At 45.1% G+C, this 14,359-nt stretch overlaps 1 protein-coding gene across 1 annotated transcript; it reads right to left on the bottom strand.

Annotated features, from left to right (window-relative positions):
* Positions 1–887: 887 nt before the first annotated feature.
* On the bottom strand, positions 888–3,690 carry LOC139023263 (uncharacterized). Its single transcript, XM_070436017.1, has 3 exons — positions 3,201–3,690; positions 2,253–2,709; positions 888–1,138 (listed from the first exon to the last, which is right to left on the bottom strand). Exons 1-3 carry the CDS (start codon positions 3,525–3,527, stop codon positions 1,032–1,034), a joined length of 891 nt encoding a protein of 296 aa, XP_070292118.1. The 5' UTR covers positions 3,528–3,690; the 3' UTR covers positions 888–1,031.
* Between the last annotated feature and the right edge of the window lie 10,669 nt (positions 3,691–14,359).

The following is a 14,359-nucleotide window of genomic DNA, read 5'->3' as shown; positions in this document are numbered from 1 at the left end:
TGTTGCCAATTCGTCTTGTCAAGCTTACCAGCGTGTTTTCTGAGTTCCTGTTTTTTTACTAGACTCTGATTTGACCTCTTGCCTGCCCTGACACTGAGCCCGCCTGCCTGACCATTCAGCCTGCCCTGACCTCGAGCCTGCCTGCCGCCCTGTACCGTTTGGACTCTGACCTGGTTTATGAACTTTTGCCTGTCCTCGACCTGCCTCTAGCCTGCCCCTTGGTTGTTCAATAAATATCAGAGACTCGAACCATCTGCCTCCTATGTCTGCATCTGGGTCTCGCCCTGTGTCATTATACCCTGAGGATGAAGTCACCATCAGACTGGAACACTCAGGTTGTCAAGACCAACTGGAGTTAGTAATTATGATCATACAGAGAAACTGTGAATGTTACGGCATACTATGTAGAGAGGCTAACATTTTCAGTCCACAAAAAGGACCTCCGTCATGTTAATTGATMATTTTTGCCTTTGAATATTGGTAAAACATTTAACTCTATGCATATAGTCATAGGCTATTAATTTATTTTKACCTCAAACCACAAATTCCCAAACGTGCAAAATAAAAACGAATTACCTCAATGATAAAGCATTTACTGTGTGGAGAGGTGTCCTCTTTCCTGGCCAATGAAGTCCAATTTTGGGGACMATTTTTTACTCGTCAACGGCCAAATGTTGGAAAACATTTCACAGTTGAGTTTTAATCCAAAACTAGTTGGAATACCACAGATCATAATTACGTCACTTGCAATTAATGTCTGCACTGTTGACTTCAAATTACATAGCCAATTACCATTTTCTCATGGACATTTACAATAAGAACTGTAATACGATCTTTGTAAGCACTGAGAAGCTGTGGAGGAGTGTCCCTGACTTATGTCATGTCATACTAAGACCAACGCCTAAACAAGTACCCATAATTCATTAACATTTTTTTTCTTCTGTTCAGTTCCAGAGGATGACAATGCAGGTTTCATCATTGGGAGTGTGGAAGCTGCTGCTACTTTTGCTGTCCTCCTGGCTGCTGTCTGGTTAAACAGGAGGAGGACTAGTGGGGACCAGTGGGGAGAGACTAGTGGGGACTAGTGGGGAGAGACTAGTGGGGAGACTAGTGGGGACCAGAAACATGGGGTAGATTCATTACATTCAGGAATGTCATTCCAACTAGTGTTCTCCCCTATCATTTGTATTTTCCTACRTGGAATTCTTTAGGTATTATACAGTATATTCCTCCACCAGTTTCCCACMTTATGAAGAACTTCTCATTCTAGATAACTATCAAGTTAAGTGGGTGGGTAATYTATTACAATATTATGGATGTTCTAGTCTAGGTAAACAGCCAAGTAATGTACATAAKGTTAATATGGAATATGTGTAAGTTATGTGCAAAATGTAAATATAGAATATAAGTAATGTACAAAATGAGGACATGACTGTGTAAACAGATGTAAATATGTTCATCAGACAAAAGTCAATCCAAAAGGTTANTCTGTACCACCTCCCCCTGTATATAGACTCTTTACTGTTATTTTATTGTTGCTCTTTAATTATTATCTTGTTTTTTATTTATTTATTTTTTACTTCAGTTTATTTTAGTAAATACTTTCTTAACACTTATTTTTCTTAAAACTGCATTTTTGGTTAAGGGCTTGCAAGTAAGAGTTTCACTGTAATGTCTACACCTGTTGTATTCAGCGCAATACTCTTTTGCATACTCACTCTTTTGCATACCAAATGTAAAATAGGGAGCTTGTAGTAGTTGTATGGACAAAGATTCAGCAACAGGCAGGCAGGTAGAGGTGCAAATCAGTGTGATTTTATTTACACAGTGTTGGTGGTTCAAGATGACTTTGATAAATGTACCAAGTAAACAGATTCAATAACCTTTTACATACTMATTTCAGTTTGATTTGAATTTCATTTCCCAATTGAAACCCCAAACATATGTTCTTATATGACCGATTGGGGTTATAACCACCTGTGCAATACAATACGGTGTTTGCTCTATATCCTAAAGCTTAGGCATTAGCTCAGGAGAGCGTCATTGGCTGTTAGTTACAGTACATGTTCAATTGTAAAAGACGTTGCACATAGTGTACATCTGAAATAACGCTGGCAAACATGCTTTACTTACTCTAGCCTATCATGCATGTTAATATAAAAACCTATGCTACAGTTTTCAAAATAAAATGTTTTAAAATATATATTTGTGTTAAATCTAGTTTTTGTTAATAGACTGATGGTACTCTTATTTTCTCYGACTATGATGCTGMGTCTGGGAGAGCTTTTCCTCCATTACAGAAAGCAGTTTATGTATTTCTGATTTAGCTTGGGACTTCAGTTCAGKTGGCAATTTGTGGAGCATTGAAGTTATCATTTGGCCAAGTAAGGCRTCATCATCACTACCTCCCATACTACTGACCCTATGCTCTCTGGTATTATCAGCCTTCTTAGGGTTCTTACTGGAGCCTTGATCTACTCTGTCATGTGACCTCTTCCTTAGTTGGGCTGGTCCACTGGTAGAGCTGGAGCTTGGTTTAGATGAAGAGGGGCTGTCCCCAGACTGTRTCAGGGTAGATGTGGGTCTGTCGGATCTGGGGTGTGTGGTCACAGGAGGGGTAAAGGTGCTGTCTGCTGCAGGGGTGGACAAGGGGATTAAACGGCAGCCTCGATTGCCTCCAGTCTCTCCTTGTCTTCTCCCTGACAGAATCTTGGTGGCATAATAAGAAACTAAAGGTTTGCATTAATGGACGCACACACACACACCGTGACACCAGTATGAGAAGGAGAAAACTCCTTTGTGTTAATAGCTTGTCAAGGAGGTTCTATAAAGCTTAGTTGTATGTTCAAAGGACATTAGTTGTATGTTCAAAGGACATCCTGAAATTATAAACCATACAGAAATACATTTCTAACTAAATATTATATTTATAATTCTTTCAAAACATCAATAAATGAGTTGGTGTGTTTTCACTGCAATGTTTCTGTGTGAGTGGAGAACCCCCCCCCCCCTCGAGTGAAGTTCTATCACAAGGAGAGTTGAACAGATAAACGTTGTGAAGATACATGTCAACCTAGGCGTAGCATCTCATCTAACCACTAGGTCCCGCCCATCCGTGAGATTATATTATATCAATCAGAAGAAAATACGATAAAGTCCTCTGAATGTCTTACTTCAATCAAATATGCTACACAGCTCACCTTTCCTCCTGGAACTTGGGTCGGTTGGGTTTTGTGTTTTATGAAGGAGGAGAGCCAGTCCAACTCCTGTAATATCTCAGGACTTTCTGGTCCAACACTTGAATTCCTGCTCGTGATCTTGATCTTATGCTCCCTGGCATAGTTCTCTCTCAGCCTTCTCCATGTTGTCCTGCAAAAACGTAAGTCTATTTCTCTTTTGCCTTTGCTGACAATACGAGCGATTTKAACCCAATCATTATCATTTTTACTTGTATCTTTTGAATTGTAAAGGTTTGGGTATTTCCTAACCATCCTGGCAAGGCGAATCTCAAAATCACTCAAACTCATCTTGTCCTCTATCTGAATCTGTGGCTAYACTGAAGGTAGGTACAGAGCCTGTGGTAAAGGCAGGAGTGGCTGATGTGGTTTCTTCCTTCTGGCAGGTTCTTTCYGACACAGTTCTACCTGTAGTGTGTTCCAATAGCCACATTAACATACCACTTATAATGAGGAAATGGATTGTGTTTGCATCATACAGTAAGGGCACAGACAGAAGGCGTAACCCAGACACGTCACAGGGGCTATAAAGCTGAAACATCCGTTTAGAACMGTTTACTACTACCAAATATGGTMGTGAGAGGAAATCCAGTCACAGGTAGTGGGGGAGGATGGAGCTAGGTGAAACTGGGCCTACATTCTGCTAAAGTTGTTATCGATGAAACATCTGATCTCAATACATTTGTCTGTTCCCAAAACTAGAATCTGTTACGAACACTGCTAAATTTCTTTGCCAAAGTTTAAAACCTGCGTTGTTTAGAAGGAGTGCAAGGCCGAATTGAGTTTGTGCAGATGCGCACTTCACAGAGGAGGCGTTCCCTAATGGAAATATATGCTACAACGCGCTAATAGGATCTAGCTAGCTCCAGTTTGGCTATTTCTGCCCACTATGCTTCATTTGTTCCCACTATAAACAACACATATTAACTGACTTGGGTTAGTTATAAATATCTTTGGTAAGCCATTTTTTATGACACAAATTCAGACTGAAACCACGTCTATCGGCCTGCCCCCTTAACTACTATCAGATACAGATGAGCCTAATCCAGGGCCAAAAGGCATTTTAAATGGAGTGCGGATACTGAAACAAAGCCAGGCATCTCTGTCTGTGGCTGCCAGTGTTCTGTTGATTGAACACCACAGCTCCTCCTCCATACCCCCAGGGTGCTATTCAATCAAAACCACCTTCTGGATTTCCTGGAGGAGTCAAAAACCACCTCCCTTTTCCTACACAAGCAAAGTTTGCTTGTTTCATGACTGTAAATATGGTTCTGAGAGCAGGAATAAACATTTAGACAGCAATGGAAGAATGCTGTGGTTGTTTTTTTCTTTTACTTATCCCGTAAATTATGTTACTGGGTTTGATTGAATGTGTTCTGTATTGTTCATAGTTCAAAACATATGTTTAATTGCTTTCTCTTGGGAAAGACCCCCCCTTTTGAAATATATACAGTATATTTTTTTCATTTCAGTGTGTTCATTTCAGAGGGATCACCGTTATGAATAAAGGATAAATAAATCCAAATATTTTTACCACCATATGACAACATCTAGTGGCGACAGGCTACTAGGGAAAAGGCCCATGGAACAGGCTTTACACCTCACTTTATTTATAAACTGGATGGCCTACCCTAAAACCAGGGCTGGTCCGGTATTTGAACCCGGGACCTCTCACACCCTAAGCAAGAATCATACACCTAGACCAACGAGCGTGTCCTTGACACATGAAAACAGGCTTTGAAATCAAGATAAATACAACRTAATGTCAACTTAGATTCTTTACTGGTAGTACTCCACCATCAGGTGGCGCTGTGAAGTACTGCTGCTGTCACTAGAGGGACATCAGAGCTTGAATCCTACACCAACGTATGTGGCACTTGAGTTGAAAGTGATGCTCTTATTACATTTTTTTCTGTTAATCTGGCTTGTTGGTCTAGACTCTAGGGCAACATGGTGTCAGGGAAATTCGTATTATCAAGTACTTAAATCAGCAACACTCACATTTAGTATGATATGTTACATTATGTTCAGGGGTTTAGTGATGCAGGAGCTCGAGGGAGCAGTGCGCCCTGATTTATTTCAGTTTGAGAATACAGAGCAGGTTAAAATATTTCTGGAAAATCATTTCTCAAGCTGAATCAATTACTGCAAGATCACATAATGATGAATTATATTTTACGTAASAGAACCGAATATAATAGCATACTGTAGCACAGTAGGCCCATAACTTTACTGTTACACCAAAAACACCTCATTTGTAATGAGATTTTAGGATGGTTAGCTGAAGCTGAATCGTCACATTTCTTTTTTTATGTGGCCAAAACTCAGTGCGCCACTAGGCAGTATATATGCTTTGACTGAAACAAAATTACCAGTTCTGGTTCAAACCGTGCACCATTCATTTTGGCCTGAAGGGACGACCTTCCAATTTGGCCTACCTCAAACTTTGGCGTGAGTGACCTACTATTAGGCCTATTCATAACGTCACTGGAAATTCGAGAAGCGTGGATTTGTAGGTCTTATATGTCAAGCTGCTCTGTGCCTCTGCTCTTTTCCCCTGCATAGTCGCTTACACAAYTGGACAAATAAACATTGTAAACAATAGCTTAGCCAACTGCCAATTTGTTTTTCTAAGTGTGAGGCCCTTTTCCCTGGGACTGTCTGGAGAACATTGAAGGTGACATAGTCCAGGAGAGACCGACAGATCAGGGCCTGGTGTCCTAGTTGTGATGTAACTTAAGCATTATGATGGTCATAATGTACCAGATGCATAGTTATTTACTATCCAACTTTTTAAAAGTGTTTCCCAAACAAGCACGTAGCATTAACTTGTAAGAGGCAGTTGGGGGCATGTTCTGTTTTGTACATGATCCAGTTGGAGGGGGGGGGGGGCTGTCCACTTCCCTGTTGCTGAAATCGAAGGCGCTTGCATCGTATGCCAACACCACTAATAGCCTACATTTCATATGAAACGTAGGCTAGGCCTATACATTTAGAAGACTACATTTTATTAATGAAAATAAATAACTCCATAATCTACAAACAAACCATTTTCGTCAGGTAATGTTAATTGATTTCAAGATTTGAAGTCTGGTCTTCTTGTTTCAACTTGGGCCCGGTTTTCCGATAGCGCTGGAACTTTTGAAGCTTTTGAAACAATTGCTTTAATGATGCATCTTTTCCACAATGGCCGAAGATGTAACATGCGTTTCCAAAAACACAATGCTGAGAAAACGGTTGTTAAGTGCTTCGTTGAAGCATGTGTTCATACTGATAGGATCAAAAGAAAGGGAGTGCTGCTCTTGGATCAGCATCCTCCATTCAAATCTTTCATTAACATTAGAATTACCTCACAATACTGTCTACGGATCAGCTCCTAGAGAGATATGACAACCTATGGCTGTAAATATTGATTGCTTACCCAATGAAAATTAGCTACACTTAATGAAGTATATTGAGACAAATTGCAGACAGTAGCCTAGCAACATAGAACTCAATTGATTGAACATTAAATGTATTCCAATATGATTGAAAGAGGCATGCATAGCCTACTGTTTATATTTAATGCAGTCATCTCRKTTTTCATTTGAAGCATMTTTTTATACGTTGCTTGTTTGTATCAAYTGCAAAGACATTGACAACTTTGTATTTGTAGTCAACTTTGTTATGAAGTTATCAGCAGTCACAGAGAGATGGATATMTGTTGCCAATTCGTCTTGTCAAGCTTACCAGCGTGTTTTCTGAGTTCCTGTTTTTTTACTAGACTCTGATTTGACCTCTTGCCTGCCCTGACACTGAGCCCGCCTGCCTGACCATTCAGCCTGCCCTGACCTCGAGCCTGCCTGCCGCCCTGTACCGTTTGGACTCTGACCTGGTTTATGAACTTTTGCCTGTCCTCGACCTGCCTCTAGCCTGCCCCTTGGTTGTTCAATAAATATCAGAGACTCGAACCATCTGCCTCCTATGTCTGCATCTGGGTCTCGCCCTGTGTCATTATACCCTGAGGATGAAGTCACCATCAGACTGGAACACTCAGGTTGTCAAGACCAACTGGAGTTAGTAATTATGATCATACAGAGAAACTGTGAATGTTACGGCATACTATGTAGAGAGGCTAACATGTTCAGTCCCACAAAAGGACCTCCGTCATGTTAATTGATATTTTTGCCTTTGAATATTGGTAAAACATTTAACTCTATGCATATAGTCATAGGCTATTAATTTATTTTTACCTCAAACCACAAATTCCCAAACGTGCAAAATAAAAACGAATTACCTCAATGATAAAGCATTTACTGTGTGGAGAGGTGTCCTCTTTCTGGCCAATGAAGTCAATTTGGGGACCATTTTTACTCTCAACGGCCAAATGTTGAAAACATTTCACAGTTGAGTTTTAATCCAAAACTAGTTGGATACCACAGATCATAATTACGTCACTTGCAATTAATGTCCGCACTGTTGACTTCAAATTGCATAGCCAATTACCATTTCTCATGGACATTTACAATAAGAACTGTAATACGATCTTTGTAAGCACTGAGAAGCTGGGAGAGTGTCCCTGACTTATGTCATGTCATACTAAGACCAACGCCTAAACAAGTACCCATAATTCATTAACATTTTTTTTCTTCTGTTCAGTTCCAGAGGATGACAATGCAGGTTTCATCATTGGGAGTGTGGAAGCTGCTGCTACTTTTGCTGTCCTCCTGCTGCTGTCTGGTTAAACAGGAGGAGGACTAGTGGGGACCAGTGGGGAGAGACTAGTGGGGACTAGTGGGAGACTAGTGGGACCAGAAACATGGGTAGATTCATTACATTCAGGAATGTCATTCCAACTAGTGTCTCCCCTATCATTGTATTTTCCTACATGGAATTCTTAGGTATTATACAGTATATTCCTCCACCAGTTTCCCAACTTATGAAGAACTTCCATTCTAGATAACTATCAAGTTAAGTGGTGGTAATTTATTACAATATTATGGATGTTCTAGTCTAGGTAAACAGCCAAGTAATGTACATAAGGTTAATATGGAATATGTGTAAGTTATGTGCAAAATGTAAATATAGAATATAAGTAATGTACAAAATGAGGACATGACTGTGTAAACAGATGTAATATGTTCATCAGACAAAAGTCAATCCAAAAGGTTACATTTTTCACTGATTGTCATGTTTTGTCATTGATCTCACTGTCTTGTCGAGCTTCCCTCTGCTGGTCTATTAGGTTCTTTCCCTTTTCTATCCTCTTCTCCTCCATCCTCTTCTCTCGCTCTCTCAGACTCTCGTCATCTCTACGTATCCGTAATCCATGCTCCAGCATGATTCTATTCTTCCCGACCAACAAGCAACACTCATCATACGCTTATTCGACCGTTGCCTATAATTAATGCACATCTCTGACTTGACACCGAGATGCACAGTAATTGGTCCAGTCTGATTTGACCGACGTCTGGTCCTTGCGTAACGAGCATCGCGTATGGTATGCTGTCCTAGCTAGTTCTGTGTTCCTTGTTCCGCACCATCTGACGGTGGGAATAACTTGGTTGAGACGGCATTCTCACACGCATGAACTGCGTGCTGAGCAGAGGATGTCTATGTCGCTACGGCCTGTGGGAACGGAAGTCTTATCTAGAAGAGCACCTGCTGATCTCCGGTCGTACATTCACCAGATAAGCGTTCCGTCGTGTGGTGATCCTACTGACGTTCCACATTCCTTTGAGTGCACTGTATGACAGGCTTTCCGTGATTTCTGCCGCACTCTCTGACCTCTGCATGATTAATGCTCCTAGCCCCAGGAGAGCCCATACATGTGTGTGATTGTGTATGTTAGGACTGTGGTGAGAGATACGTGAAGAAGAGGGAGACACTCATCGTCTTGCTAACGCAGATGACACCGGCTGCTCCCGCATGTTCTGCCCGTCCTCAGGTGACGAACGATCTAACCCTTCCGTCTCGCGGATGGCGAGAGTTGCAAATCCAACAAGAAAGGCGAGCAGCCCAAGATAGAGACCCCACGCCGGAGCGTAGAACGGAAGAGCTGCCTTCTCAAACCGACTAGCCGTCGAAGTTCCAGGAGAGCAATGCTCGGGAATCGAGCACGAAGGAGGATCTAGATCTGCGTGCCGTCCGATGCTGCCGGCGATGGAGAAAGCAGACTCAAGCGTTGCACGGAACTGCGCCGGGGTCAGAAGACAAGTTCTCACGGAGTCGTAACGTGCATCGTCAACACCGCTACGCTTCCTGGGTCTGCCGCTTCCGGAACCAGGTAATAACCACACGATTAACTACTCTGGGCAACCCACTGACAGTGATCGCCGTCCGATATTCGGTCAGACAGCAGTGTAGTGAATCCATTGTGTTCTCGTCTCCAGCGCCAACAGCGACTACTCAAAGAGATAGCCTCGATCGCCTCTACTCGCCTCTCACGTGCCTTACTTGGTCTGGGCTCGAGCCGATTTAGGAGAAGTGAAGGGAGTGAGGCACAGTCACAATCTGTGGAACGGCAAGTGGAAAGAAAGGGTCCCTGAGTGTTCTAACGTTTATCAGAACTTTAAAGGAGCGGAGTGATACGGGTTTTTATCGTTCAAAGTTTTTGGGAAGGAGGCTTCCAGGGGCCACTTGCTAATCCCGTATGTCAAGGTGTCGATCCATACACGGAATACTCATAGAGTTTCGCCACTCTTGCTGCATCCAGTGACTGGAATCGAGCCGGCGTTGCTCGCTCGTTTTTCTGGAAGGGACTCCACGCTGAGGGGTTAAGATGAGATTCTCTCCCGGTGAGGTTCCCGTCCAGCTGTGACTCTTAATGCACTCGCCCATCCGATAGAACGACGTGTTAGAATCTTCGTCCCAGCTCGGGGAAGAGAGCTCCGCGGTTACACGGTGTTCCCCTCTCCGCATCTCAAACCATCTCCTCCCACCGGACTCAGAGGACTGGAGCCCATGACAAGCTGGGACGGTATTGCATGCTCGACTAGAGAGGGGACGGAGAATCCCAACCGCCTTTGCCGCTATTGCGGTTCTTCTGGACCATTTTGTCATGTCATGTCCAGTAAAAGCCAGATGCTCATCAGTAAGCGGAGGCTACTGATGAGCCGCTACTACTCAAGTCTGCTTCCAGTCAAGATCTTGGTACTACCTTGTCGGTCCATCTATACGCTGGAGCCGCGTTTTCGGGCTGCTTCCTGCAGTGCCTGATAGACTTCTTGGGGCTGAGGGTTGTTTTATGGACGAAGCATGGGCTCGCGGAACATGACATTCCTCGCAGACGTTAGGGAAAGCCCACGCCCAGGTGTCGCCTTTAGCATGGTAGTCTTCTCCCAGTATCAGAATGTGAGAACACTACCTTTACCGCTCACAGTATTGGTAACCACATGAGACCATTTCCTTGTATTTTTCGTCACCTTTAACACCTGTTGTTTGGTGTCATCCCGTGAGCTAGTATCTGGCATAAATCCCTTCTATAATTTGGGTCTAGTAATCTTCTATCCATCGCTGGAAACGTTCTTTGTCGATGTAGAAGTGTTTAATGTCTGCTATCCCGCTCTGTTTCTTCTGTCCCTCTACTTCAGGAGGAACCTGCGTGATTTGACAGGAGTGCCGGAGAGAATATCATGATGCTGCGCGACAGGTCTTCCAGTCGTCCAGAGCCAAGCTCTCTTCCTCCTCAACCCGTTCGTATTGATGTGTTGTATTTATCTCCTTCCGGCGGACCAACTCCCCCTTCGGGTAGACTGTAGTACTCTCTGGTCGGCTCCCGAACCGTAAGGCTCTCGAGATTATCTGTCTGTTCTCTCGCACCGCCCGAGGGTACCGTGTGCCTTCTTCCCTCTCCCGCCGGAGCGGGGTTTTTTCTGTAAGAAGAAGACGCTTACCTCTGCGCCCCTGCTGTGGGATTATCGATGGCTGAATGACCATAACGGTTAAAGAACGTTATCCGCTCCCACTTATGTCGTCAGCTTCGAGATTTCAGGAGCCAGGTTTCTTTACTAATTGGAAACCTCGGCTAACGCTTTACCATCTCGTACGCATCAGAGAGGGGACGAGTGGAAACGCGTTACACTCCGTTAGGCATGGTTTGAATACCGGGTTCTGCCGTCGGTCTCGCTGAATCGCTTCCAGCTGTCGTTTCAGGCATTAGTTAATGAATGTACGGAGAGATCATGCTGAAACATTCGTTGTTTTCGTACCTTGACGATATCCTGATTTTTTTCACCGTCCACTCGAGATTCATTGTTTCAGCACGTGTCGACGGTGTACCTCCAGCGCCTTTTAGAGAATTGTCTCTACGTGAAGGCTAGAAAGGGCGCCTTTCATGTCCCTCTGTCACATTTCTCGGGTTCTGTAATTTCCGCTGAAGGGCATTCAGATGGATCCCGCTAAGGTCCAGGCTGTCAGCGATTGGGCCCGTGCCTAAAGTCACGTTGTCGAGTTTGCAGCGCTTTCTCGGTTTCGCTAATTCTATCGCGTTGTCATTAGCGTAATTTCGGTCAAGTGGCTGCCCTCTCAACAGCTCTGACTTCTGTCAAGACTTGCTTGATGTCGGGTTACCGCCCAGGGAGCTTTTGAGCTCCTCAAGAAGCGTGTTTACATCCGCCCTATCCCTTGTTACTCCTGACGTCACTAAAACCAATTCATATTGTCGAGTACGCTTCAGAGGTGGCGTGGGAGCCATTCTGTCTCAGCGCTTCCATTCTGACGATAAGGCTCCATGCCTTAGCGCTTTCTTTTCTCATCGCCTGTCAGCCATCGGAACGCAACTATGATGTGGGTAACCGCCGAAAACTTGCTTCGACCATCCGCTTAGCCTTAGGGGCGGAATGGCGACAGTGGTTGGAGGGGGCGACCGTCCCTTTGTCGTTGGACTGACCATAAGAAACCATTGAGTACATCCGTTCTGCCAAACGACTTAATGCACGTCAAGCCGTTCGGCGGTGTTTTTTCGCTCGTTCGAGTTCGTGATTTACTATCGCCCGGGAAATAAGAACACGCAAGCCTGATGCCTTATTCCCGTCCTCTTTAGTTCTTGCTGTGGCTTTCTACCGACCCCGAGGGGATTTCTCCCTGAAGGGCGTTGTTGTCGGGTTGACTGTCTGGGGACGGGAATTAGAGACGGAAAGCAAGCACTCACTCACACTGCGTCGCCGCGCGCTTGTCCTAGTAAACCCTTCTGGTTCGTTCCTGTCTCTACTCGGTCTGGCTGTTCTTCAGGTGGGCCTCACTCTTGCCAAGTTAGCTGGCCACCCCGGCCGTTCGGGTCGCTTGCTTCTATTCGCCAGCGGTTTTGGTGGCCTACTCAGGAGCGGACACGCAGCCGTTTCGTGGCTGACTTGTTCGGAACTGCCGGCGCAACTAATCAGGTAACTCGGCCTCCTTGCCGGTTCGTCTCAGACCGCTTCCCATTCCTTTCCTCGACCAGGTCTCACATCGCCCTTAGACTTTATTACCGGGTCTGCCCTTCGTCTTGCGGGAAGACTTGTGATTCTTTTACGGTTATCGATAGGTTCTCTAAGGCGGACATTTCATTCCCCTCGCTTAAACCTTCTTCCGCTAACGGGAGACCGCACAAATCATCATTGAGAATGGTTCAGAATTCATGGCCTACCCTTGACGCGCGTTTCAGGGACAGAGGCCCGCCCAAAATTCACGTCACAGTTTTGGAGGGAAGTTTCTGTTCTTTGATTGGGGCTTCCGTCAGGTCTCTCTCCGGGTATTCATTCCCCCCAGTCTAACGGTCAAGCAGAAAGGGCCAATCAGTCGATGGTCGCATATTACGGCAGCCCTTTCGTTGGGCGAAACCCTGCGTCTTGGGCAGAACAGCTCCCCTGGGCTGAGTAAGCTCACAACCGCCTTCCTGCGTCTGCTACCGCTATCTCGTTCAGAGTCGTCTTGGTACCAGCCTCCTCTGTTCTCGTCCCAGCGCGCCGAGATCCCAGGCGTTTCCCTCCGCTCAGGCTTTTTGTCCAACGTTGTGAGCGCACCTGGAGGAGGGTCAAGGTCTGCACCTTTGCCGTTACAGGGCGCAGACTGTGAGAGGCCGCCAATAAACGTAGGATTAAAGAGTCCTAGGTTATTGTCCGCGCGTCACGAAGTGTGGCTTTCCACTCGTAACATTCCCCTTACGACAGCTTCTCGCAAAAGTTGACCTCCGCGGTTCATTGGTCCGTTCCTGGGTCTCTCAGGTCGTCAATCCTTGTCGCTGTGCGGACTGCTTCTTCCGGCGAATCTTCGTCGCGTTCCACCCTGTCTTCCAGTTCCTGTGTCAAGGCCTTTCTTCGCGCCCCCGTCGTCTTCCCTCCCCCCCCCCACGTCCTTGTCGAGGGCGCACCTATTTACAAGGTACGGAAGATCAATGGACATGCGTCTCGGGGGACGTTGGTCACAGTACTTAGTGGATTGGGAGGGTTTACGGTCCTGAGGAGAGGGCAGTGGGTGCCATCCTCGGAACGTGCTGTGACCGTTCGGGTGATGATGATTTCCCTTCGTTGCCGCAGGGTTCCTCTCGAGGCGCCAGGAGGCGCTCGGTGATGGGCGGTACTGTCATGTTTTGTCATTGCATTCATCATGTCTTGTCCCTGTGCTTCCCCTACTTGACTGGTCTTATTAGGTTCTCCCTCTTTCATAATCCCTCTCTCTCCCCTCCCTCTCTCCCTTCGCTCGCTCTCTCTCTCTTACGTTCCGTTTCCTGCTCCCAGGCTGTTTCTCATTCTCCTAAACCAACCTCAGTTTACTCTTTTCACACACCTGTCCCCTATTTTGCCCTCTGATTAGAGTCCTTAAATTTCTCCCTCTGGTTTTTTCCGCTTTTCTTGTCCTTGCGGATTCTGTTTTGGATGGTTTGGCTGTTTTTCCCTGAGTTGTCCTTGTTCCGCCCTGTCGTGTTCTTTGCCTTCTTCAGATGCTGCGTGTGAGCAGGTGTCTATGTCAGCTACGGCCWGTGCCTTCCTGAAGCGACCTGCAGTCTGTGGTCGCGTCTCCAGTCGTTCCTCTCTACTGACGAGAGGATTTCAGTTTCCTGTTTTGGATTTACCTTTGATATTATCCAGGAGAATCATTGTTTGTTTTAGACTGGAATAAAGACTCTGTTTCTATGAAGTCGCTTTTGGGTCCTCATTCACCAGCAT

Source organism: Salvelinus sp. IW2-2015, linkage group LG30 (assembly GCF_002910315.2).
Source record: "Salvelinus sp. IW2-2015 linkage group LG30, ASM291031v2, whole genome shotgun sequence".
Taxonomy (NCBI): Eukaryota; Metazoa; Chordata; class Actinopteri; order Salmoniformes; family Salmonidae; genus Salvelinus; species Salvelinus sp. IW2-2015.
The sequence above is the reverse complement of the archived record's forward strand: the minus strand, read 5'-3'. Positions and strand labels throughout refer to the sequence as shown.